This window comes from Esox lucius, chromosome 21 (genome assembly GCF_011004845.1).
Source record: "Esox lucius isolate fEsoLuc1 chromosome 21, fEsoLuc1.pri, whole genome shotgun sequence".
Classification (NCBI taxonomy): domain Eukaryota; kingdom Metazoa; phylum Chordata; class Actinopteri; order Esociformes; family Esocidae; genus Esox; species Esox lucius.
The window spans coordinates 6682323-6708372 of record NC_047589.1 but is presented as its reverse complement, the minus strand read 5'-3'; the positions used below and the strand labels follow the sequence as shown (position 1 = coordinate 6708372).

The following is a 26050-nucleotide window of genomic DNA, read 5'->3' as shown; positions in this document are numbered from 1 at the left end:
GACGGACGGTATCAAAACCCTTGTCCGCCGAAGAAACCAACAGACACTCACTCACCAGCCACAGGGAAAAACCACCACAATGACCAACCTGCAAGCGGCAATGAATGCTGACTACCACCCTCCTGAGGGTTGGTTGGACTGGTTCACGTCAGGGTCATGGGCTATGGTATTGTTAAAATGTTTGGCCCCGTTAGGGATTATGCTGGTTGTTTGTATGTTTGTTTTCTGCTGCTGTATTCCCATCATTCAAGTTATGGTTAAGCGCACTATGACTGGGGCTATGATCCAGTATGCAGAGATACATTATCAACAACTCAATGGACAAGAAATGTATGAGAGACCATGTGACGATGTTCGGACTGTGTAAATAATGTAAATAACCAGACGGTGCCTGACCAAAATTAGGGTGGTCGCTCCTTCCGAGGGCCGGAGGAGGAATTTTTGCCCCTATGCTTTCGGTTTTCGCCTCCCCCAGAGTGCTGTCTGGTGCATTTCTATTCTGTTTTTCCTTTTATGAAGGTTGCAATGAAAACCTTAACCCGGAGAGGTGCATCATCTGATTTCAATGGGAACAACTGGAGGGAAATGTAAGAAGTTAATGTTTTATATAGGATCTGTCGCAATCATTGTGAAAGCTTTCGCCAGTCTATCTAAATTACGTTCAGTATAAGCCTAGAATAACATGTTCCAATTGAAACAGTTATATGGTTTTCATTACTGTCAGATATGAAACCACATGCTTCCTACCTATAACGCTCAGAGACAGTACAACCTTTGAGCAATAACAAGATGTTCCAGTATGCAATAACAACTAGAGATAACCAAGAGGAAAAGGACATGTGTGTTATGACTACTGAACGCTGTGCTTCTAAATAAAAACGAGTCTACCCATGGAGAAGTGTGAGTGGCTGAGTTGAATCCTACTGGCAGGCTCGTTCCTGGCTCAGTTGAGATCAATGGCTCTCTCCCTTCTGCAGAAGTGACTTCTAAAACGTCTTTCTGACTCTTGGTGTGGTTCTTTCTCATTAGACAAATTAGACTATATAGAAGTTTGGTGAACTGAACCCAACAGGGGACAGGACGACTGCACCATATTGAGGGGAGGATGGATCGGGCCATGTATGGCGAGATCTTGGCCAACAACGTCCTTCCCTCAGTAAGGGCATTGAAGATGGGTCATGGCTGGGTCTTCCAGCATGACAACGACCCGAATCACACAGCCAGGGCAACTAAGGAGTGGCTCTGTAATAAGCATGTCAAGGTCCTGGAGTGGCCTAGCCAGTCCCCAGACCTGAACCCAATGGAAAATCTTTGGAGGGAGCTGAAAGTCCATATTGCCCAGCAACAGTCCCGAAACCTGAAGGATCTGGAGAAGGTCTGTATGGAGGAGTGGGCCAAAACCCCTGCTGCAGTGTGTGCAAACCTGGTCAAGAATTACAGGAAACTTAATCTCTGTAATTGCAAACAAAGGTTTTGGTACCAAATATTAAGTTCTGCTTTTCTGATGTGTCAGATACTTATGTCATGCAATAAAATGCTAATTCATTATTTAAAAATCATACAATGCGATTTTCTGAATTTTTGCTTCTACATGCTTTGTAAGTAGGAAAACCTGCAAAATCAAATACTTGTTCTCCACACTGTATATTATTGTACACAGGTTTGTTTTTAGCAGATATTTATTCTAACTAATTTCCTTTGGTAAGACTTTACTTTTGCAGTCGGTCAGGTTTTATGTCATGTGACTTCCTGTCAATTAACAATCAATGACCTTGTCACGTCCAATCCCATCGACAGCTTAAATTGTTCGTTAGGTCACTGCTTTTTCAATATGTGGTAGTATTTAGGAAGAATACAAGCTTTCCAAGAGGACACAAAACTGTGTATTCAAATCGTAAGTATGCCTGTGGGATTTATGGGTACGTTTTAAATGAAGCTAGGTATTGTAATGGGGATATTAGCCTATTTGGTAAATTGTTGTATATTTTCGAAACGTTTATAGATATAATAGGCCTAATTGTTACATTTCCTGTCAAAAGTGATCTAATAGCCTGTACACTGGAAATGGAAACTGTTAAACAAGCTATTGGAAATTCACATTTTTGAAAATGATCTTACGAAGGCGGACATTTCACTAGGGACTTGTCCCCTAATGCTTTCGAAAAAGCATTATTGTCCGCCTCTTCCAAATTAGGACGACGTGCTCAGCACCTGGCAGTAATTTCAGAGTGACAGGCAGGCCAAGGCAACAAAAAAATACTTAGAGCCAGAGGGTATCAAACTCTGGCATCTTGTATATGACACATCTTGTATGTGCAGCAAGACTTCTTTGCAACAGAAGCTGCTTGCGCGTGAGTTTTCCTGAAGCGCAGCATTACATCGCATATTAAGGTGAGTTAGCAACCTAATTTCTCACAATGTTGCACACAAGCAGATAAAGCATACAGTGCCCACTAGCGAGCTAGTTCCTGTTTTAAATAAGGTTGATGGCAGATAACGACCGAATATCTTACAGCTGTTTTGAATGCTTTATTGTAGCTAGCTAATTAACTACTTGAGCTACATTAAGTTCGCTAGCTAGTTGATTAGTGCTGTGCTGGAGAGCTACGCTATAGACGGCTAACAAAGCTGTTTTAAGACCGGTTATAGAGCACTCTTCTAGCATCAGTCTAGATGAAATCATCTAAGAAATTGACGACCGATATGAAGACGTTTAAGAAAAGTTATCTGTCCGTTATCTACCAAATTCTTTAAAATATAAAATGTTTCACTGTCATGGTAATTCAGCCTACATGACTTGGTGCACCATGTCTAAGCAGGATATTCAATTGTGTACAATTTGAGAATTCAGGAGCTTTACAAAAAAAATTCACCCTCTCTTAAAACAAAAGTTCCAACCCTGTATATTACTTAAATGTCAAAGTTGCTTGGCTAGTTTTAACTATCTTTGCAATAGTGTTTTCCATTTTCAGTGTGTACCTTTGCTAGGTGAAATCTTGAAAGACAGTAAGGGACATTTTTACAACACCTCATCCTTAAATAATTCTAACCTGCTTGTTTGGTACTATAAAGTAGCTTTTAGCTGTTTTTGATATCATTGTTCTAGTACCACATTAGCAATTTGCCATGATCACTCAAAGAAAAGGTGTTTGAGTAATGGTTGTAGGAAATGATGAAAATCTAAGGTACTGCCCATACGCATCTGTCCAAACTCCTCAGAGTGCAAATGTTGATGTTTCCTGCACAAATATGTTATACTTCCGGTGGCAACGTAACACACGCCCTGTGTACGCCCAGTGGTACCAGCCACCCATCCCAGATCCAAACTCCCCTGAGTGAAAATGTTGCCGATTTACTGGGCAACTGTACATTCTATACTCCCGACTGTACACCCAATGGGAATACCCATACTCTTTGGTCCAAACCAGATGCAATGTGAATGCCCCCCCCCCCCCCCCCCCCATGGCCAAAATCTGGTTGAGGGTGAAGAAGGTGACAAGATAGAAGAGGCTCATGGTCATCAAGGAGGTGTGGAGAGACAGAGGAGGCGCAGAATGATGGAGTAGGTGGGGAGATCAGGAGGAGGTGTGTAGTGATATAGGAGAAGCAGAGTCAAAGAAAAGAGAAATGTAGAGCAGTAGGAGCAACATAGAGGGGGTGATGACAAGAGGTTGAGTTGATGAAGAGCAAAGTTAGAGCTCCCCTGATGCACCACATCGAAAATGGCTGGTCTCTGAGTGACATAGGTCACCCAATGTAATCCATTGGGAGAAACCACTTCGGGGTTTCACACATGACTTCCTGTGGATGCAGGACGAGGCCACCCTGTGAAGAACAGCTCTTAACGACACTCAGAAAACCTTTAAAGGCTGCGTTGAATTTTGAGGAGTAGCCAATAGTCAATGGGAGAGAACAAAGTGTACAATTGCAGAATGAAAAACTGCACACAGCTAGCATAACTGTGGATGATTCATCTCCCCATTCCCCCGACGGAGCACGTCGAAAACGGTGTGTCTATGAGCGACCTACGGGCCGCAATATGTCAAAAACACAAATCACTACTACACAGGATGTTTCGGGCCTAGTCTACATCCAGATCCAGTGTATTACATTGCATGTACAGTGTAGAAAAGGCTTAAAATGCTTAATTAAAAAGCCTATTGAAAGTGCCTCTTGATGTATGTTTACTTCCATCCACTTTAATATTTAAATTAATCTCCACTTAGCTTGGTGTGCATGCTAGCGGCGCGCCATGTGTCTGCCCTGTCATTTGGTCTAGCTGGCCTGTCTGACTTTTTCCAAGTTAACTTTGACAGGAGAATTGTAATAAGAGCTCTCTGACAGTATTACACCTTGTAAGTACACATTTGTTGCCATGATTTAAGCATTTTATTGAAAGGACATGCCTGTTAAAGTTTATCTTGTTTAGCTCTGTGGAGAATTAGAGCAGTTTCAAGTAGCATCTTTCTCTGTAGCCAGTTTAGTCTGTTTCTGTGTGACATGTTTTTAGAATGCTTGACCGAGAGCTGACCTTTTATGCTTCTTCCTTGCAGGTCACCTCCAAAATGTTCCCCTGTCCTATTTGTGGGAAAAGCTTTATGGTTATTCAATCCCATTGAAAAATAGTTCATAAAGTTAGCAACACAGAGGAGAGAAAGCTCCTTCTAGATCTGGTTAAGGATAGAGGGGTGGTCCGAAACACACATTGTCCCCTGTGCCTGCAGAAGACTTCCAAGCCATCTCGGCACATTCAGCTGAAACACAAGATTGCTGTAAGTCTTAAGTTTTTTTCATTTAGGATTTGTTGTACTGTTAAGAGTAAGTTTTATTTGTATAGTGTTTTTCTGTAACAATAACACAAAGTGCTTTACATACAAGATGAATTGTAATGGATTAAAAAAAGAATAAAATGAAAATATAACCACAATGATAAAATATTATTAATATTCAATATTAATAGCCACTACTAATACTGTATTAGCCATGTTATAAAAATGAATGCACTGAAGTAGCATCTCTGACATGCTTTGGTAGGCTGTTCCAGAGTCTAGGGGCCTGTACAGCCAAGACCCGGTTCCCTTTAGTTGTCAGTCTAGACTGCTAGATATCCCGTTTCTGTTGATCTGAGAGGCCTAACAGTACAGTATGGGTTGAGCATGTCACTAATGTAGTCAGGTGTCAGACCATGTAGTGCCTTTTAATAGTTGATAAGTGGAATTAAAAAAAGTACTCTGAAATTCACTGGTAACCAATGTGGAACTGCCATCACTGGGGTTATATGAGACCTTGATTTAGTTCTTGTAGAAGTCTGGCAGCTGAATTCATGGGAGTTTACCTTATTTCCTGAAGCATGTAAACAAAGCATTTGTTAAATGCATAATTTAACTCTTACAAATGTGTCCTTGTCTGTTTTTCATTTCAGGATGCAGATATCAAAGCACAACTGTCCATCTTAAGAAAAGGCCTCACACTCTCCAAGTTAAAGGCTCTCAGAATGACCAATCCACCTTGTCCACTGGTCACTGACTTTGACCTGAAGGAGCTGGACAATGAGGGTGAAACCACAGTGGAGACATGTCCCTGGAAGAAGGCTCCCTATCATCTCAGTTGAACGTGAGTGAAGACAAGTCCCATGAAGAAGGTTCCCTTTTGGCTCTACTGAATGACAGTGAAGACATGTCCCTGCAGGAAGATCCCTTTTCCTGCCTTGCAGACTTTTCCCTGGGAGAATGTTCCTTTTCATCTCTGTTAGGTGAGAATATTATAAAGGAATAATTACTTTGTGTATGTCCATCTAAAGTCTCAATGGAAGAGGTAAAATATCAATGCTACACTTGGTCTTTATAGGAGAGCTGGAGTTTCCTGAACTCTAAGGGAAACAAGACAAGGTATGTATGATGACTCTGTTCAACTCTAAACAATTTGAAGTGAATAGTTTGACAGGTATTTTTGTGTGCATTTGTGTGCATGCATATTGTAAAAATACTTTTCTGTTTCTATACAGAGAAGATTCGGTGAAACCCTCCACACACCTTCTTCTGGATCTTTGATAAGTACAGGTAAGCCTAAAAGTATTCATACCCATGCCAAATTTTGAGCCATAGTGAATTTTTATTTGACCATTAGGTTTCTTCTGGGATATGAATAATGTTGCACAAGGCGTTTTCCTTAAAATAAATAGTTACATTTGTATTTCCAGCACAATGGTCAAATAAAAATTCACTACAGCAAGGGGTATGAATACTTTTTGGCTTAACTGTTCAATTGAATTATTTATAATTGTCAAAAGTGGCATAAACAGGGTTGTTATTGTTGGCACATCCGTTCTTGTTTAAATATTAATTGTTGTTATTGATATTTATTGTTGAAATTGTTCACTTATATTTACTTTTCTATAGTTTGTTTTTTGCAATTAATAGTTGAATTGTTTATTCTCATTTTTCTTTATTAGAGAAATATATTGTTAAGGTGTTATTGCACTTTCAACTCTAAATGTACTGACAGTCAAACTCAATAGATCAATTTGGCTAAGGACTGTAATATGTTTTGAAGCGAAAACATATCTCTTAGTGTTTATGAAGTATTTATAATTGACAAAAGTGGCATAAACAGGGTTGTTGTTGTTGGCACATCTGTTCTTGTTTAAATATTAATTGTTGTTATTGATAAAGTGTCATTTATTTATTGTTGAAATTGTTCTTTTATATTGACTTTTCTTTTTTGCAATTAATAGTTGAATTGTTTCTGTTTATTCTCATCAGTTGACTTTTTTTTTTTTTTTTTTTTTTAGAGAAATATATTGTTACGGTGTAATTACACTTTCAACCCTAAATGTACTAACTGTCAAACTCAATAGATCAATTTGGCTCAGGAATGTTTTTGAGCAAAAAGGTATCTCTTAGTGTTTATGTCTCTGAGAGACTGAAACACTAAGAAAATTGTATTGGACTCAAACTGGTTCAGAGAACCAACACCAGACAGTGCCCAGTCAAAACGTATACTGACAACAAATTGACATACATCAAACAAGGTCTGAAATACAACTCCAAACAGAATAATTACTCAAAACTTCTACATTTCCAAATAGAACAGGTAAAAAAACACAATGGAACAAATGACTAAGTATAATGCACAACATTTTGTCAGTGTCCAACCTATACTGTCAATCAAGATGTGCTGCCCATGTCTTCCTCTGCTTGACCAGAGGTTGACTCACCTTCTTTTCTCTCTGGGCGGTGGGGTGGGACAGTCTCTTTGGGCTTATTTTCCATTTTTAACCTCCTTGAGGCAATGGCCCTCCTGAGCCGGGCGTTTGTTGATCTCAGCTGCCTCATCCCCTGCTGGGTCATGATAGGTGAGACGTTTGTAGGTTTGCTCTTCAACTTCAGCGGGGAAATCTTCATTGGGGTGATGTAGACCACGACACTGCGCCTGTCTGTCAAATGCAGCTTGGAGGGCGTGGGGTGCTCTTTGCTTTCCAGTGGTGGTCTCTTGGAAGGTGTCTGCAGGCACAGCAAGTAAAAACAACAAATCTCATACTGAACATTTGTCGTAACATAGTCGTCTGTGACTGCAATAGCATCCTAGGATGGGAATGGCTCTGTTGGTTAATTGGTGTACATTGGGATGTTGCTTGTGATTTCTGAATCAAATTGCTTACTTGAGATAGTGTAGCCTTCTGCCCCATCCCTGACGACGATGAAGATGATGACGACTCAGTCAGAATCCTGGGATGATGTGCTGGACTCTTGTTACTGGACCATTGTGCCTTCAGATGAAGTGCTCCCCTCAGAGAGGGACTTGTCTTCCGGTGCCTTTTCTTTGCTTGTTTCTGATGGTCTTGACTGCCCACTCTTGTCTGAGTTTGTGGGGTGGCTCTGGCTTGTGGTATCTGGTCCTCGCCCTCCAAAGCTGCCTGGAAAAGGGACCTAACCTCCATTGCCTGGGTCGGGTTGAGGCTGATGGTGTAAAACCTGTCCGCCGTCCTGGTGTCATGGCACATGAATCGAGCCACTGTGCCCCGGTCTGTTTTTGCAAGGGTGTCCTTGCAGTGTAATACACACACACACAAGAGAAGACAGTCAATCAGTCATTGATTTGTTTAAGACAGCTGTGTAATAGGACATTTCCATTCCAATCTGACTTACATGAGTTGAGATTGAGGTTCGTATGTCAGTGAAGGTGGTGCTTCCAGGCAAGCCCATCTCCTTCCATACCCTCCCTCAGGTAGGTGGGGAGATTCTTGAATCAGATTTTGTGGAATAAAAACACATCCTATGCACGTGCAATTGTTTTCAAAATTGACATTTGGCCTAAATAGTAAATCTATTCAGGCCAAAGATGGACTTTCGTTGTTCAAAACGATCCCACTCTGGTCCCTTTTTGCCTCCTCAACCTCTTTTATGAGCATGTTTTTGAAGACACCTGGTCTGTGGCCATAAGTCGAGGAAAAGTAGGCGCAGATGTTCCATAGAACCGGAAATTGTCCCTCTGCGTCCGGGACTCCTCCAAGGTAACTGTGAATATGAGCTCTGCACTTAACAGTGTAACAACAAGGAGATGTGTAATAAGTGGGTAATACAAGTGAGATAAAAGACTGAGCAACACTTACCTAAATTCTTAGGGATCTTCGACTTTGATAGGCACTGGCACTCAATGCAGACTTTCTTGGGGACAACATTTGCCGCCTTCTCCTTTACATGCCCCTGGTGAATGGTGATCTGGCGTTGAAGGGACTTGGTTATTCCCTTTACGGTTCACCCCTCGCCACTGGTTCTTGGTCAGCCTGCTGGATGCTGGTTGGGTCTCTTCAGCAAATCTTAAAAAATGGGCCACACTCTTGGTATAATGCTCCACAGTGGTGATAGCTTTCATGGCCTCAAGGTCCTTGACTCATCTGAAAGACACATAAAGCACACACACACACACACACAAACGCAATGAAATCAAAAGATCAATAATTGGACTTTGCTTGAACACTTACTAGACTGAATTAAAATCAATCTGTACTTATGCTATTGTTTTCATAGTGTTAGTGAGAAAACAAAGATTGGAAGGATAGCACTCGTCACTCCCCATGAACCAGAGGAACTGCTTAATTCTTTGGACCTTGGAGTCACAGTTGTCCATCAGTTTTTTGTTTGGATTTGGACCCTGAATGTTGTGATGAAACTCCTGCAGATGTTCACCTAAACAGAAGAATAGAACATGCAACTTAATTGTCACTTGAAGGTCCTAAAACCTGCTTACCAGTAATATACTATTAATAACCACAGCATACCAAATGTTAATAGACATCTTGGTTGAGTGATTTCTCAAATGCTCATACAATCTAAACAGTGCCCAATTCAAAAAAGGCTGTATTTACTCAGACTGGGGCAGGAGTCTGGGAAATCCAACTTGGATGTGCCTGGCTCTGGTGACATTTCTCTTTCAGTCATTTCCTCCTCTTCATCTGATGAGTCAAAATGTTCCGGCTCCACTGCTGGAGGAGGCTCTACATCCCAACCTGACTTTGGCCTCACAGACTTCTGCCTTGGCAGATTCTTGTAGGCCGCCCTGATTGTGTGAAAGCGACTTACCACCCTTTTGTACTCCTCTTTTCGTGAATTCGTCTTACCATCCCTTGATTTTAAGGCCATATCCCTTTCCTGCACAGTCTCCCGCAGCCTCTGAATTGGGCCTTGGCAGTGACAGGATACATCCTCACAGCCCATGTTGTCAGATTCTTCCATGTCCAAAAAAGAAGGTGGCGACTCCGGCAAGATCTCCCCCTCAACTTCCCTTGTCGCTTCCATCAGGTCCAGAGTTGTCATCATTGGAATGGGAGGGTTGGAGGCTCTCAGGGATGCTAGCTGCTCCATTGTTATCTTCTATTCAGCCCATCTACAGCCCTTCTCTTCTCTAACTTGGTCATGTCAATGTGCTGATCAATGTGCAGGTCCAGCCTGCTTACATGCATGCCACACCCCTCAAACGGATATGGCTCCTGCCTCAGGTTGATCCGGCCGGACACCCAATGGCACAATATGGCTCTCTCCTCTTTATTAACCACTCCATGGAATAATCTTAGGTGCTGACTAAGGTAGCATACTGACTTCGGGCATTAAGGAAAAATGTGAACTGTAGAACGTGCGGCAGAGCATCTACCAGGCATCTCTCAAAAAGTAAGCAAATTGAAAGGTGCAAAACAGCTATATCCGTCGTGATTAGATATCCTCTGCAACAGCAATATGGAGTTGAGTTTTAGAATAGTAAGGCTCTGATACTGTGTAACCTCCTATAAATCCCTCCTGAACTGTGTCCCCATCTAGTAAATTGCATTGAAACTGTTTTGTAGAAAAAAAGGGGGTTGTCCTTTTTACTGTCTTGGAAACCTGATCTTTGCTATGTAGAAACGCCCTTAATGTATAGGCTAGCTGGCAACCAACATTACAGTGAGAAGATAATGGAACGTTCACCGAATGACATCTGTGCGTCAATTTTCCAAAAAATGTGAGCAGATTCTCCCTCGATTTGATACGGGTTCTACATTATTTGACCACTATATGAAACCGGCGATTTCTAACACCATACATATACATTGCCAATGTACATTAGTCAGGCTATATGACTTGTACCATATGTGCGTCTGACACTCCGGGCCGGAGCGGCGCCCCCCAGAGGTTTCCGCATTCCGAGGCTTGTAGCACTGGATTGGGGAGACCGAGCACAGTTACTCAGGCTTTGAACAGCGCGGATCTGACACTCTCAGCCGGAACGGCAACCCTTCGGAGTATTCCCATATTCCGTAGCCTATTGCGCAACTGTGCTCCCCGGACAGGGGGGACCCGGCAGAGTAGCCCGGTCTGTGTAAAGCGACCGCCGGATGCCCCCAAAGGAGCAGAAGTTTGTACCCCTAGTATTGCTTTTTGGTAAAATCCTAATGCAGCATTGCACGGACACGCAGATACTCATCTGAAAGTGTGTTACTGTTACCTTAGGTCTGTCTTCAAATTGGAATGGTGTTCCTAGGATACTGGTAGGAATTGTTGTGCCCCTCGGGGTATGGTTTTGTTCCTGACAGCTACAATTGCCAATTCGCTTCTCCAAATCAAACTAGTATCGCCTCTCAAAAATGAAACATACACCCCACAGGTTTGTTTCTGGGCTCATGTGAAAGCTGCAAAGGCCCTGAGTATTCTGCCAGTGACTCCTCGGACTATTATGTTTGTAAGCGTTTGACGGGTCTCTCTTATTTGCAAATAATTAATAAACTGTTATATTGTGCCAAGATCATTTTGTCTCTGTTTCTTACTCCTTTAAGAGTCGATCGATGGAATTACCATCACACTTCACTTCACTGCTTGCATGCATGCCACACCCCTCAAACGGAGGTAAGCAAATTGAAAGGTGCAAAACGGCTATATGCGTCGTGATTAGATATCCTCTGCAACAGCAATATGGAGTTGAGTTGTAGAATAGTAAGGCTCTGATACTGTCCCAGATAGCAAAAAATATCCGCACACCTTCTTTTTGCCGCCGGCCCTAAGCTGTCGGCTATAGATGCGTCTGGCTGGCGGGGATGAAACATTTGCCGCCGGACACGTCACTCCCATTTCTTGCGAGATGCCGCCGGCATTCCGACTGCTTCATTTTCTCTGGCGGTTGCCTTGGGCTAATGGACCGCGGCCGTCTGGCGGCAAGCCGCTCAGAAATACAAGGCTACTCTCAAAATCGACCAGCCATGCTGGTCGTCGCTCAATCACGAGTTACTACAGCCTGCAGTTTGCTAGCTAGCAAAGTCATCAACTACCATCATTTAAGTAAGTTTCCTTTTTGTGTAACGCAATGTTATGTTTACATTGTTTTTAGTTTATATATTTAAAGTCTGTAGTCATCTTTGTTCTTGCCTAAATAGTTAAGCTAAAGTAGCCTTGTTTACGCAATGTTGCTAGTACTCATAGAAATGTAACTAGCTACAGTAGGTAGCCATAGCTTTACATCTAGAAAGACTAAGTTTAACTTTTTTTCTTACAATAATAACAATGTATATAGGTTGTTTAAATGATTTTGTTTGCCTGAACAAGCTTGCTGCTAGTCCAGTAGCTACAGTGGCTAGCACATGCTGTGTATGAGCCATTTATGCTTATTGTTGGGCTTTTGTTTTGTTTGGACACCGGATGACAGTGATTTAGATACACACACACACACACACACACACACACACACACACACACACACACACACACACACACACACACACACACACACACACACACACACACACTTGGTTGTATATAGGGGGCAAAGGGGACAGGAAGTAGTAGACCGGTAGGAGGACCGCAAACAGTTCTCACCAGACCACAGAGCACAGACAACAGAGCACCACAGATTAGAGTCAAGAGAATAAGTCAACCGGTATGTTCATCTGTTTTGTACAATTTACTACAATAAACCACCACCAACTTCAATTGCAATATTCTCTGCAAGGTCTTTGTGTGTCTGTGTCAAGAACTTCACTCCTACCTGTCCTGAATGGTAAAGCTAAAGGTACAGCAAGCAAAGATTGCCATTACAAAAGTGAGAACTGTGCTCTATGAGTGAATATTGAGCCTGTAGAAGTATTGGAACTGGATAGAGATTGTTTGCACGTAAAAACTGATTGTTTTCTTTCATTAAACTGAACGCTGCCATTCCCAACGAGACGGAACATTGATGCCACCTGCGTGAGCTGATTGATGAAGATTGGAAACTCAGAGAAACAACGCACATGGAGGGGGGTATGTGCAACATTAAGCTTTATTGGAAAAGCTATGAAACAGTGACCAGAAACTGCTACACTAATGAATTCCGGTGCCTGAAGTCTATTCCGGTGACCGTGTCGGCTGTTTGGGGCATTCTGTTGGACGTGTGGGTTCACTGGATCACGCTAAAAGTGAAACAAATATGTCTACTGTCATGTCCAGGGATGGAAATTACATTTTTTATTCCACCGGCCACTGTGGCTGGTGGATTTCAAAATCTACCAGCCACTCAATGTTTTTACCAGCCACTTTCTTGTTTTTAACCAACAACGTGAAGCGTGTTGACGACATACAGAGCAGTACATTATCAGATTTGTCTCGTCGTAAACTAACCAATCGCGGGACTCCCCATTGTCTGCTTTTCTCCATCGTTCTTTAAAAAAAAAGTTTTTTGACTTTCGCCTCTTTGTCCACTGGCTCCTCCTGAGATGTTTTCTCAGCGGACCTCTTAACGCCTGCGATGTAACGCCACATTTTTTTTTATGTGCGCCGCCTCTAAAGTGTACGTAAGAGGATTAGTGCCAAGCAATAATAAAAAAAAATAAAACCATCTCGACAAAGTCATTATAATGCGAGATAAAACTCGTTATATTTCGAGAAAAAAAGTCAAAATACAATCTTGAGAATAAACTCATGAAATATCAGGAATAAAAGTCGAAATTAAATGTAGAATACGCATTCGATCAGTGTGCATTGCATAGCCTACTGATGGCAGAGTTGGATCAATTAGTCAAGCTATATTATAGATTTTCTTTCAGTAACAAAGAAATACTATCACCTATTAGCTAATTAGCATACGAATTTAAAAGAGAATTTGCAAGCGGCTAGGTCTTTTTAGAAGAAAAAATCTGTCCAATTTGCGCGATGTACTCTCTTTTGTCCAACATGAATTGACAACCAGTGGACAAATGCAAGGTTATTGCTGGCTTCACCTACGCGTGATTCATCGAGGTTTCGTTTCCCAGGATACCATAAGACGGATTATGAAACTTTATTTTCTTGATATTTAATGAGTTTATTCTCAAGATTGTATTTCGACTTTTTTCTCTAAATTTAACGAGTTTAATCTCGCATTATAATGACTTTAATGTCGAGATGGTTTTATTTTTTTATTATTGGCACTAATCCTCTTCCGTAAAAGTGTCTGAGTGAAACAGTATGCTATTTTTATTTACCCGCCACGGTGGCCGGTAGGTGAATCGAGTTTACCCGCCACAACACAAAATCACCCGCATTTGGCTGGTGGCGGGTGCTAATTTCCATCCCTGGTCATGTCTGACGTTCGGTCACAAGATGGCAATGTTGCACAGGGTTCTGAAAAGGGGAAAAAAGGGTTATTAAACACACTGCTAAAGGTTTGGAAATGTTCATTGAAAGCTGTCAGAAAACAAGAAACTTGAAATATAAACAAGCTAATAAATCAGTAGAGTTGCTTAAAGTGCTCATGGAATCAAGGGAGAAGGCAAACGAAGTATAATCTAACTTTGTTAAATTAATCAACATCTGTGATGAAGCCAAAAGCAATCATGAGTCACTGGTGAAGTTACCACTGTCTGAAAATGAACTTGGAAGGCAAAATCACTGTTTTCAACAAAAAATGGAAACTTTTGATGGTTTTGTACAGGATGTAAATGCGTGGTTATCAGAGGTTGCATTGCATAAAACACACACCATTGCTGAAAGTGTAAACACAGATGACATTGGACCTGATCACAGTGTTTCTAATGCGTAAAAACAAAAATCTAACTACAAATCAAGATTATCATCACGTGCGTCTTCAACATGTTCTGCTCGCATTAAAGCTCAGGCAGAAAAGGCTGCTCTCATGGAACGGGTTGCTGCTCTGCAAAAAAGGCATGACCTTGAGGCACAGGAAGAACAACTGGAATTAGAGACTGAACTGGCAGCAGCCAATGCAAAAATCCATTTACTTTAATCAAGAAACAGCTCAAGAGTATCTGATGGGATGAACTCGTATTTGAGAAAAGGAACTGCTCAAAAGAAACCATCAGTCTAATTAAATCCACATGCAAACACCTATTTACCTGATCAAGTGCAACAAAGACCGAATGTATGGATGGGAACTGAATCTTCTTCCCAGCAACAGGCTGTTCGACCAAAGGAAAGCACTGATGGACCATCTGTTAGAGCTCAGGATATGACTCATCTAACACAGCAACCTGTATTTAACGATGGTAATCAAGGTGATATCTATCACATAGTTCAGAGGCAAAGTGACATCACAGCTCTTCTCGCTCAACAAAACCTCTCTTCTACTTTACCACCAAGAGACATTACTATTTATGATGGTGATCCATTGCAATATGGAGTTTCCATCAGGGCATTTGAGAGAGGAGTGGAAAGAGAGACAGATGACTACAGTGACTGCCTGCATTTCCTAGAGCAATACACCAGAGGACATCCAAAAGATTTAGTTCACAGCTGCCAACATCTGCCTTCAGCTGAGGGCTATAAAAGAGCAAAAGGTCTGCTTAAAGAACATTTTGGTTATGAACATAAGATTGCCACAGCATACATGGACAAAGCATTTGCCTGGCCAGTGATCAAGCCAGAGGATGTGAAAGCATTGCAAGCGTTTTCATTATTCCTGAGAGGTTGTTGCAACGCAATGGAACAGCTCACCTATTTGGAGGAGTTTAATGTTGCTTCCAGTTTGAAGACCATTCTTCTGAAACTGCCTTACAAGCTCAGAGACAAATGGAGGAAAATGTCAGCTCCAAGAACAACATGGACGTCGAGCTAGTTTCTCTGACTTGGTAGACTTCATGGAGAGACAAGTGAAGATATTGTCGGATCCACTTTTTGGAAACATCCAGGATGTTAAGACAACTACACCTGTCAAAGCTGCAACCTTTGTCAAAGCAAGAGAAAAGCCAAGACCAAGAGGAAGCAGTTTTGCAACTACTGTAACACGAACAAGAAAAAATGACAACAAATGGAATGAAGAATGTATCTGCCACTAATTCCCAAAATTCCTGTTTGTTCTGTGATAGAGATGGTCACATTGGTTCAGTGTCCACAAATCAGGAAAAAGATGGCCAGGGAAAAGTGTCAGGGAAATTTCTTTAATGTATTCTAACTGATAAACGACTGAGCAATTGTTTAGATGAGAAAAGGAATGTTGGTTGTGCTGGGGGAAAGGAAGTATGAGGTGTAAAGGTAAACATAAAGCTCCAGCAGGACGGGGGTAGATGCAGATCAATGGGTTTTAGGACAGGATAGGGGAAGATACACAACAGGGGGTAGGAAGGATAAGGAACATAGTTGGTTTTATGGTACAACCATGTGGATTCCTAACCCCACCCATTTCTCTAAGTATTGAATGTATTTCCCAATGCTTTAGAGACTCCTCGGATGATTGTTTGTAAGCGTTTGACGCGTCTCTCATATTTGCAAATATTAATAAATAAACTGTTAATTTGTGCCAAGAGTATTTCGTCTCTGTACTTCCTTCTTAAAGAGTTCTGATCGATAAAATTACCATCTCAATTTGGGGTGCTTGCCTGGGACCCTAATCCTGCTCGGTTCGAGTCCTTTTCCAAACAGGTTAACTGTGCACGGCCAGAGATAGGTCTGGAACTTTAGTATCCCCCGGGCAAGAGGCTTATCCTTTGACGGGCTGAGAAAGAGTGCCTGACTGGAGCTGTGACTCGTGCCTGATCAGTAAAGGTATACCCGGGCTTAAATTTCGATCTCTGGAGGTACGTGCACATTACAATCAGCGCTTAAAAGGAAACTGTTAACAGTACGGTGGTTGGACCACTGTGTTAAACACTGGTGTAGGGTGTATCTCGCGACTGGGCCTGAGGTACCGGGGTGACAGATGGCGGCTTGACGGCTGCTCCATTGTGTTCGCTCTGGATCCGCGTCTTCGCCGCGCTTGGGTTTGCTGGGTTTAATTATGGGTAAAGGCGGCGGTACGTCTTTGACGGTCTTTCGTATTTGCGCTGGACCGGCAAACATTGTTTCTGTCATTTATGGTGTTTGGACATGTGGGATTTTTTCCGGCACCTGGCATTTTCGTTCTGTGACGGATGCGCGGCCTGCCGGGCTGGTTGGAGGTAGATGGCCGTGGTAACATATGGAAGTTGCTGAAGGCCTAATGGGAAGTTGTTTGGAAGGCGTAGGCTACGGTATGTAGAAAGTGGTGACTGGTGGAAGCTTTGGGAAAGTTGTGTGGGGTGTATTGATCTGTGTTGTAGCTCTTTTCGTTCAGGTTGTCCCCTCTGACCGCCACCCACCTCCCGCTAGGACTTCTTGGAAGTTTGCGTGGTCCCAACATTTCCCTGCAATCGGTGTAGCCAACCCTCGCCGGAGGCCGAACTGGCCCCCGTTTGGTTTCGCTCTATGGACCTTTTCGTTGTCCGTGGTGGTGTTCGCTCCGCTTTGGAAGTGTTGAGCTTGTCTACACCGGTCAAGAAAATTTCCAGAAGTGGGGAGTCTCAGGTGTTTGCGGCAACTGAGACCAAAGAAGACTACAGACCCGGGGTTGAGGAAGAGACTTTGCTAACCGCTACGTTTAAATTTGCGGGTACACAGGAACACGCAGGAACGCTGAACCGCCTTGGGGAGGGGTGCGGACTGTCAGACAGGAGACGGACCAGAGGGAGCATCGACCGGTGAGATCATTCCTTAATACAGCTTTCATATGCTTTAGTAAACTATGTGGTTGGTTTTTGTATGTCAGATTTGATGGTTTTGTCGAAGTTGATAGATGGATTTGAGAAAGTATGGCAAATGGAAGTTATTTTTGAGGTGTTTTGGTTATAGCGCCTGTAGTTAAGAAAATGTCCTGACAACCATTCCCATGCAGCTACCCTATTGCGTTGCGATTAGTGCTGGATCAGAAGCGGTTGGACTGCGGCAGTTGGACTGCGATATGGAGTATAGCGTGCTCCTGTATATAATGGTTATGGATGTTGAATTGGGAATATGTCTGATTGTGGTCGACCTAGTGTGAATATGTTTGGTTGTGGTCAGCCTAGTAAATTCACTTGTCCATTTTGGTATTCCCTGTGCACGAGGGATCCGATTGGCTGCATTGAGTGTTCCTTGAGAGAATATTTGATCTTGTTTACAGAGGTTGGTGTTAACTAGTAAGTTTTGAAATTGCGTTGGTTGGTGTCCACTGGGGTGTATACGAAACTAATGTCCTAAATTTAATTAGAGGGATAGGTTGGTAATTGGTTTAATGATGCTTCTCTAATTTGGTGAAATCTGATTTCATAATGAGGGGTTAAAATAGTATTTTCGCTCTCCTTGTATGGAGCAGAATGGCCAAAGTCTTTAATTTTAACATGATGCTTTCCATAAAGACTGGATTTGCAGCCAATATAGTTATAGCCTGCAAAAGAGGGTAAAATGGCTACGGCCTGTTTATTCCCTGAATAAATAATCCATAGGATTAGATGTCCTATTTTAAACTTTCAATTGGATTTGGTTAATGATTTACTTTCACTTCGTTTGTATTTGCAATGATACCTGGGATAATACTTGTGTTCTCTGACCTACGTCGGATGCTCGTTACTGCCGTTTTAAATTCTAGCCTGGTAAACTGACACGGGGTTGATCGGTGTCTGCATTTAGAGTTCTAGCCTGGGGTATCATGGGGTTCACTTACTGATTGTTCCTTGATTTTAGTAGTCATTTGTCTGTTTTCTATTGATTTGTTGTGAAGATTATGATAAGCACATTTTTATGAAATGCGAAAATATTAGATGGGTTGGACACTAAATCTATAATCTCCAGTTAACAAAGGATGTCAGCTAAATTGATAGGATAGTCTGAGGACCATAAACAAACATTTGGCCTTGTTAATGGCTCACCATAAATGTGTGGAGCTCAGAGCTTCAGTAAGGGAGGAGACCTTAAGTAATCCGACATTGTTAATTGGTAGAACAAATCTGATGTCTTTGCATGACACATGCGTGAAAGTAGCGATTTTGGCTGACTGACACTATTTTGAATGACATAGACATGCATCTAAAATTGAGTAAATTCCCTAGACTTTAGGAGGTAAATTGAGTCATGATGTTTGTTGGTCTCAACGTAGTTTGGCTATTTTCTGTGGAAATGCAAATGTTGATATGCTACTTTGGGAGTTCCTTCACACGAGTGACCGTGTGGTACAGTTGTTTTTTTTTTATTTCCTTTGTGGATGTTTTTCTTATTTTCATTTGTTTTGGTTGGATTTTCAGTTTGTGACTTTTTTTTGAATGCATGTTAGAATTGTCTTTTTAATTTCGGTCCTGTAATGGTTCTGCTTTCAAACTTGGAGTCATTTTCTGTTGACTATGTCGTGAAAGCAGGGGGGGATTGTATGAAATTATCTATAATGAAAAAGAGTTGAACTTAGAGTTCAGAGCAAATTAAATAGTTACTTAAAGAAGTTACGTGAATGATCTAGTTTGTCTAATTGGGTATTCTAATTTAATTTCTGTCCTATTAGGCAATCATTGGAAAGTTAATGGTTAACAGAGGTTTCTTTGAGGTGAATGATGAGAAGAGAAAATAAAGGTTGTTTCACTATTGTCAATGCCTGGGTTGTTTCTCAAGATAACAACAGTGTCCCTTATTGATAAGGTGACCATTCTTCAAGACCAGGGTCTGTTATCCTTAGGTTAGTAGACCACCCCCCCACTCCAGGTTGAGCTCTTGGGATAGGGCGTAAAAAGGGGGGGGGGTCATGATTTATGACAGGATTACAGAAGTGTCTTATGTGCTAGGATTGTAAGAAGGGACTTGGAGACATTCACACTGAGTTAATCTTGTAGAGAAATTTGGCTAAATAACAGTTATGTTAGCTGACCTTCAAGATGGTGAGAAATGTTTTTATTTGAAATAAGGTATTTGATCATTCATGTGAAACAATGGTGAATCTGATTGTAGTTCTGATACAACACAATCAGATATAAATGATATAGGTGAACTGAGAATTGTTCATGAACTACTCTTAGAGAGTGGTACTTCAATGTAAGCAAACTATCTTAACTGATGAGTTATTGGAACAGTAATGGAAAATGTGAAATTGTGTTCTTCAATTCTTTGTGTCGGTTGTTAAACCAACTATAGAAAGAGTGGAATTGTTATTTTGCTACACTAGCAGAACAGAAGCACCAGAGATGTTAATGTTTTAACAATAATGTTACTGTTTTCAACTGTTCTAATCTATTTGGACAAAAGAAGGAGAGAGATATTGGAAATATAGGGTTTGAGTGTTTGATAGTGTGTGATTCTAATGTATCAGCGAGATGCAACAAGCTAATGTAATGGACATATTTGTGGTGATGTACTGTGCAGTTGCAACTAATCTTCTCAAGATTCACGGACAGGTACAGGACACTTGAAAGCGATTCAGCAATAGAGGACTTGTTGGAGCCCAGAGAGAGACTGAGACTTGGCTTTAAGGACAACTGTGAGGTGGCTGAGATGAGATGGATCTCACAGACACACAGACAGACTGTCCTACTATTCTGGGGCGCTGCACGTCTAAGTGGCCCACGTCTACAGGATGCTGGGTTCCTGTGAGCTGGACTGATTCGAGTCCTGACGATTCTGCAATGTGATGGAGAAGGCAACCTCCGGCCGAGAGGATGGAGGCGAAGGAAAGCTCCGGTTCGGGACAACGTTTACGGGGCCGCGAAAGATCTACTGCACAATATCATGCTACGCTGATTGGGTCCATACCAGGTACATCTCATCTGCTCCAGGTAGCTGAGAGAGGAGCCTGGGGTCGACGACACACGCTACAGGAGGGCTTCTGTGTTTAAAGGTTAGGCACAGTGAATTGAAGTCACTGAGGGAAAAGTGCATTTTCTGGTACTAGTAACCAGTCACTTTCTACCTGGCCTTTAGTTATAGAGCCTTTAGCTAAAACTGGTCATCTTGGCATTCGCAAGAGAGAACACACAGATTCTCCTGGCCTGGCTGATAAAGCAGCTAGAAAGAAGGACAACACCTTGGAATATACATCTGACTTTTACATTCTGTTACACTGACCTGCCAAGAAATGGTTCATAACTGACTGTCTGATGTTTGGAGGAGCAGAACATTTGTGATGACTTTGGAAGTACATCTAATTGGCATGAGAGGACTTTGTAACAGTGATAAATTGAACGGTGTATTCAGTGATAGGTGTTTATGATGATTTTAACATAAAAACAGGTTTTGCTGTACTATGTTATAATTCTGTATGATGACAATGTGTGATCTTGGAGTTTATACGAAAGGTAATGATTTAGAAGAATGTAAATAAGCATCCAGACATTTCAGATTTGTTCTGTTCTCTAATCATTAAGGGTAATAATATTGACTGGGTCATGTTGTTAAAGAGTACTGTTTTGTTGCAGTCTACATCCTAATGAGTGAAATGTTTAAGGTTTGATACCAAGGTTTGACATGGTATCTAGAGGATGGATACCATCACAAAAGATAGACTTCTGTTTTGGATGTTTGAAGGTAGGACACATGAGCAAAGACTGCAATAGTCATTTGACTTGTGACGCTTGCAATAAAAGTCATCCTGAAATACTTCACATTGAACAAAAGGACATGGGGAAGTGTTGTCTTCCCCATGTCCTTTTGTTCAATGTGAAGTATTTCAGGATGACTTTTATTGCACGCGTCACAAGTCAAATGACTGAATGAGAAATCACATGGAACTGAATGAGAAATCAATTGGGCATATTGGGGCCGGTGAATAAGCCTGTCTCTTCTCTTGTTCCAGTACAAGTAAAAACCCCCAAGGGAGAAAGAGTGTTGCAAACGTATGCATTTTTGGATCATGGAAGCTCATCTACCTTCTGCACAGAAAGCTTGATGAGAAGACTCAATGTTACAGGACAAAAGGCTAGTATTCTTCTGCGTACAATGAACCAAGTGAAACCTGTGACCATTCATCATATCTCAGGTTTAGAGATATCAAGTCTGGACAAAAATGATTTCATACAACTGTCCAATGTATTTACACATAAGACCACGCCTGTTTCCAAGCTCAACATTCCAAGACAAAAAGACCTGACTCAATGGCCTTACTTAAAGGATGTCAAGATTCATGAAATAGACGCTGGCATTGACCTGCTCATCGGCACAAATGCTTCTAAGGTATTGGAACCTTGGAAGGTGGTCAATAGCCAAGGGGATGGACCACATGCTGTGAGGACCCTACTGGGGTGGGTCATCTATGGTCCCTTGAGCGGAGACAACAACGTCAGGGATGAGAATGGCTGCCCTGTTGCTGCTGTCAATCGAATGTCTATTGTGGATCTAGAGGAGCTACTGGTTAAACAATACAATCATGATTTCAATGAGGTAACCAGCAAGGAAACAGGAAATGTCCAGAGAAGAGAATTATTGGATATTGTGAATAACTCAATAAAAATTACAGATGGTCACTACTGTCTAGACTTACCTTTCAAGGAAGAAAATCCCAGCATGCCAAATAACCGTTGCATAGCAGAGCAGCGCATCCAAAGCCTGAAACGCAAGTTTGGTAAACATTAGGTTTTTCACAATGAATATACAACTTTTCTCAAAGAAATGATTGACAACGACTATGCTGAAAAGATACCAGTAGATCAACTGAATCGTAATGATGGGGCACTCTGGTATATCCCACATCACGGGTTGTATCACCTGGGGAAAGGAGCCTTAAGAGTGGTCTTCGACTGCGGTGCTGTGTTTAAGGGAACATCGCTCAATGAACAATTGCTACAGGGTCCAGATCTTACCAACTCACTCATCGGAGCACTCATCAGATTCAGACGAGCCAATTGCCCTGATGGCTGACATCAATGCAATGTTTCACCAGGTCAAAGTGTCAGCAAATCATACTGACTATCTGCGATTCCTATGGTGGCCTGATAGCTCCGAGCGGCCGCTTCGACAATGGCGGTGGAGAACATGGTCCACTCGGACTCAATATCTCCAGCCTCCCTCGGGATCCAGTCGAAGCTCTGCCGGAGGTGGGAGTTAAAGATCTCTCTGACAGGAGACTCGGCCAGACGTTCCCAGCAGACCCTTACAGTACGCTTGGGCCTGCCGAGTCTGTCCAGCTTCCTCCCCCGCCATCGGATCCAATTTACCACCAGGTGGTGATTAGTTGACAGCTCCGCCCCTCTCTTCACCCGAGTGTCCAAGACATACGGCCGCAGGTCAGATGAGACGACAACAAAGTCTATCTTCGACCTGTGGCCTAGGGTGTCCTGGTGCCATGTGCACTGATGGACACCCTTATGCTTGAACATGGTGTTCATTATGGACAAGCTGTGACTAGCACAGAAGTCCAATAACTGAACACCGCTCGGGTTCAGATCAGGGGGGCCATTCCTCCCAATCACACCCCTCCAGGTGTCACTGTGGTTGCCCACGTGGGCGTTGAAGTCCCCCAGTAGAACAATAGAGTCCCCAGTCGGAGCACTTTCCAGCACCCCTCCCAGAGACTCCAAGAAGGTCGGGTACTCTGCACTGCCGTTCGGCCCGTAGGCACAAACAACAGTGAGAGACCTATCCCCGACCTGTAGGCGCAGGGAAACGACCCTCTCGTTCACCGGGGTAAACTCCAACACATGGCGGCAGAGCTGGGGAGCTATAAGCAAACCCACACCAACCCGCCGCCTCTCACCATGGGCAACTCCAGAGTGGTGAAGAGTCCATCCTCTCTCAAGGAGTGTGGTTCCAGAGCCCAAGCCATGCATAGAGGGGATCCCGTCTACCTCTAGTCGGAACCTTTCAACCTCACGCACGATCTCAGGCTCCTTCCCCGCCAGCGAGGTGACGTTCCACGTCCCGAGAGCTAGTTTCCGTGTCCAGGGATCGGGTTGTCTAGGCCCCCGCCTTCGACTGCCGCCCGATCCTCTCTGCACCGGCCCCTTATGGTCCCTCCTGTGGGTGGTTTCCGAACATTTGTAGCAAATACGATCTCCTTTGTAAGGGATTCTACTGATGTGTCACAATGGAGATATGTTAGCACAAAGGAAAATCCGGCAGATGAAGCATCTAGGGGGCTAACAGCAAACCGCTTCTTAAGCTGCAAAAGACGGATCAAGGGACCAGAGTTTCTCTGCCAGCCAGACAGAGAATGGCAGAAACTTCATTTGGAAACTGCAATCTCTGCAAATGATCCGGAAGTCAAGCAAGACATCATAAGCAACCTCATTGTTAAAGGTCCATTGAATCCCACCAGCTCTCTGATAAGTTATTTCTCTTCATGGAGAAGTCTGATGACCGCTGTAGCTTGGTTACTTAAAGTAAAAACAACTATCTTACTGCTGACTAGAAAAAGAAAGGAGATTCAGACAGCTGCGAGTAATTTTAAAGATGAGTCCAGCCAATTGAAGGAGATGCAAGCTTTTAAAGCAACACTCCAAAGACAGTGTTTAAATCCAGACCGCTATGCTTCAGAAGGGAATAAAATGGTGCTTTAACCCCCCAGCAAGATCGCGTCATGGTGACGTATGGGAGCGTTTGATCCGCATGGTTCGAAATGTGCTGCACTCTGTTCTTAGCCAACAAGTTCTGGATGATGAGTTTGGGTTGCAAACTTTAATTTGTGAAGTTGAAGCAATTTTAAATGATCGACCCATTACAAAGCTTTCTGAGGACCCAATGGACTTGGAAGCACTCACCCCAAACCACCTTCTTCTGTTGAAAACCAAGCCAATTCTTCCGCCTGGACTCTTCGTGAAAGAGGACGTATACCTAATGCGCAGATGGAGACAAGTTCAATACATGGCAGATCTCTTCTGGAAAAGGTGGACACCGGAGTACTTTGCTCCAGGTGACATAGTTGTGGTTGTCGACTCCACTGCACCACGAGGCGCCTGGTCAATGGGCAGAATACTGGAGACGAAAGCAGATGCACAAGGACTTGTGCGTACCGTTCGACTTCAGACAAAAAACAATATATTGGAGAGACCAATAACAAATATATGTCTGATTAAAGAGACTGAGATTTAAGATTTATGCTTATTGTTGGGCTTTTATTTTGTTTTGTTTGGACACCGAGGGCATAAGTAGTAGACAGGTAGGAGGAGCGCAAACGGTTCTCACCAGAGCACAGACAACAGAGCACCACAGATTAGAGTCAAGAGAATAAGTCAACCGGTATGTTCATCTGTTTTGTACAATTTACTACAATAAACCACCACCAACTTCAATTGCAATATTCTCTGCAAGGTCTTTGTGTGTCTGCGTCAAGAACTTCACTCCTACCTGTCCTGAATGGTAAAGCTAAAGGTACAGCAAGCAAAGATTGCCATTACATGCTGTTTTGCCTTTGTTACAGTACCCACTGTGGCTAGCACATTTTGTGCTGTGTTGCTACTGTACTGGATTTAAGGCGATTGTGATTTCTAATTCTCTGAACTGCTGTACTTTTTATGTTTGAGGAAAATTCTGTGTTCACTTGAATCACTACACTCAATGAATACATTTTATTTGTAACAATTTCACTGTTCCACATTTGGCTGATAATGTTGTCCCCCCCCACAGCATACCTACTGTATATTCCTAACGTTAACAATCCGGTTTTGTTCACGTTTTCTTGCAGATACCTTGACCAGAGCATAACCAGTTATCTTCACCCAAATTACCTACTGTTGGACAATCGTTTTGGCTTTAAAGGTAAATTCATTGTTATTCACAATGTCTAGTTACTGGGCCAAAATGAAAATAATATTGAAAGGAGTTGAGAGGGACAAACAGGACATTGCAGCTGCAAACAATGCTATATGTGCTGTTTTACCCGACTTTGACCAAGTAAATCCTCATGTTAATGAACATCAACATGGAATGGCTTTCTGTTTATGGTGCATAACTGACTCTTTCATTCATTATTCCCTCATCTAGAATCTTGGCAAGAGGTGATGAGAAATTTGGTGTGCTTCCAAACAGGTTCCAGCGTTGAAACGACGGACAAGAAGGGAAAGCGAAAGAGAATCTCAAATTCAAAGTACAGACCCCAGACCTCTTCTGATGAAGTGGAGTCTAGTCTTCCAGATGCACCAGCAGTGCTGTCGTTTGACAACCTCTTTTGAGATTTGAAAACATTTTTCCCGGTAACAAGGTTTCAGTGCTGCCCCATGCTCCAGAAGTTGCATTGATTCCAGAAAACCAGGAAAATGTTGAGCCATCCGTAGACTTCAGAGCTGGTATGTAAAATGTATTGCTGTGATGCTTAATTTGTGATCCTGCAACTAAACTATACCCTTTGTTAGATTTTCAAATTTCTCATCCCTCTCTCTCAG

The 26050-nt window shown here is 42.4% G+C and overlaps 1 protein-coding gene and 1 long non-coding RNA gene across 3 annotated transcripts in view; one reads left to right on the top strand and one right to left on the bottom strand.

Moving 5' to 3' along the window:
- Positions 1 to 1841: 1841 nt before the first annotated feature.
- On the top strand, positions 1842 to 6738 carry LOC105008785. Its single transcript, XR_827696.3, has 5 exons — positions 1842 to 1894; positions 4554 to 4772; positions 5423 to 5752; positions 5848 to 5888; positions 6005 to 6738. It is a non-coding gene; the product is annotated as an uncharacterized LOC105008785 (long non-coding RNA).
- Positions 5471 to 26050, bottom strand: part of LOC109615520 — a 54970-nt gene continuing 34390 nt past the window's right edge. Inside the window, exons 1-4 of one of the 2 annotated variants that reach the window (XM_029116151.2) lie at positions 8612 to 9261; positions 7661 to 8516; positions 7217 to 7502; positions 5471 to 5745 (exon numbers count right to left, since the gene is read on the bottom strand). In XM_029116151.2, the coding sequence (XP_028971984.1) occupies positions 5480 to 5745; positions 7217 to 7502; positions 7661 to 8002 (894 nt within the window). In that variant the 5' untranslated portion in view covers positions 8003 to 8516; positions 8612 to 9261 and the 3' untranslated portion in view covers positions 5471 to 5479. Of the gene's footprint in view, positions 5746 to 7216; positions 7503 to 7660; positions 9262 to 26050 lie in introns of those variants that run through there. The other variant, XM_034289490.1, reaches the window with a different exon arrangement.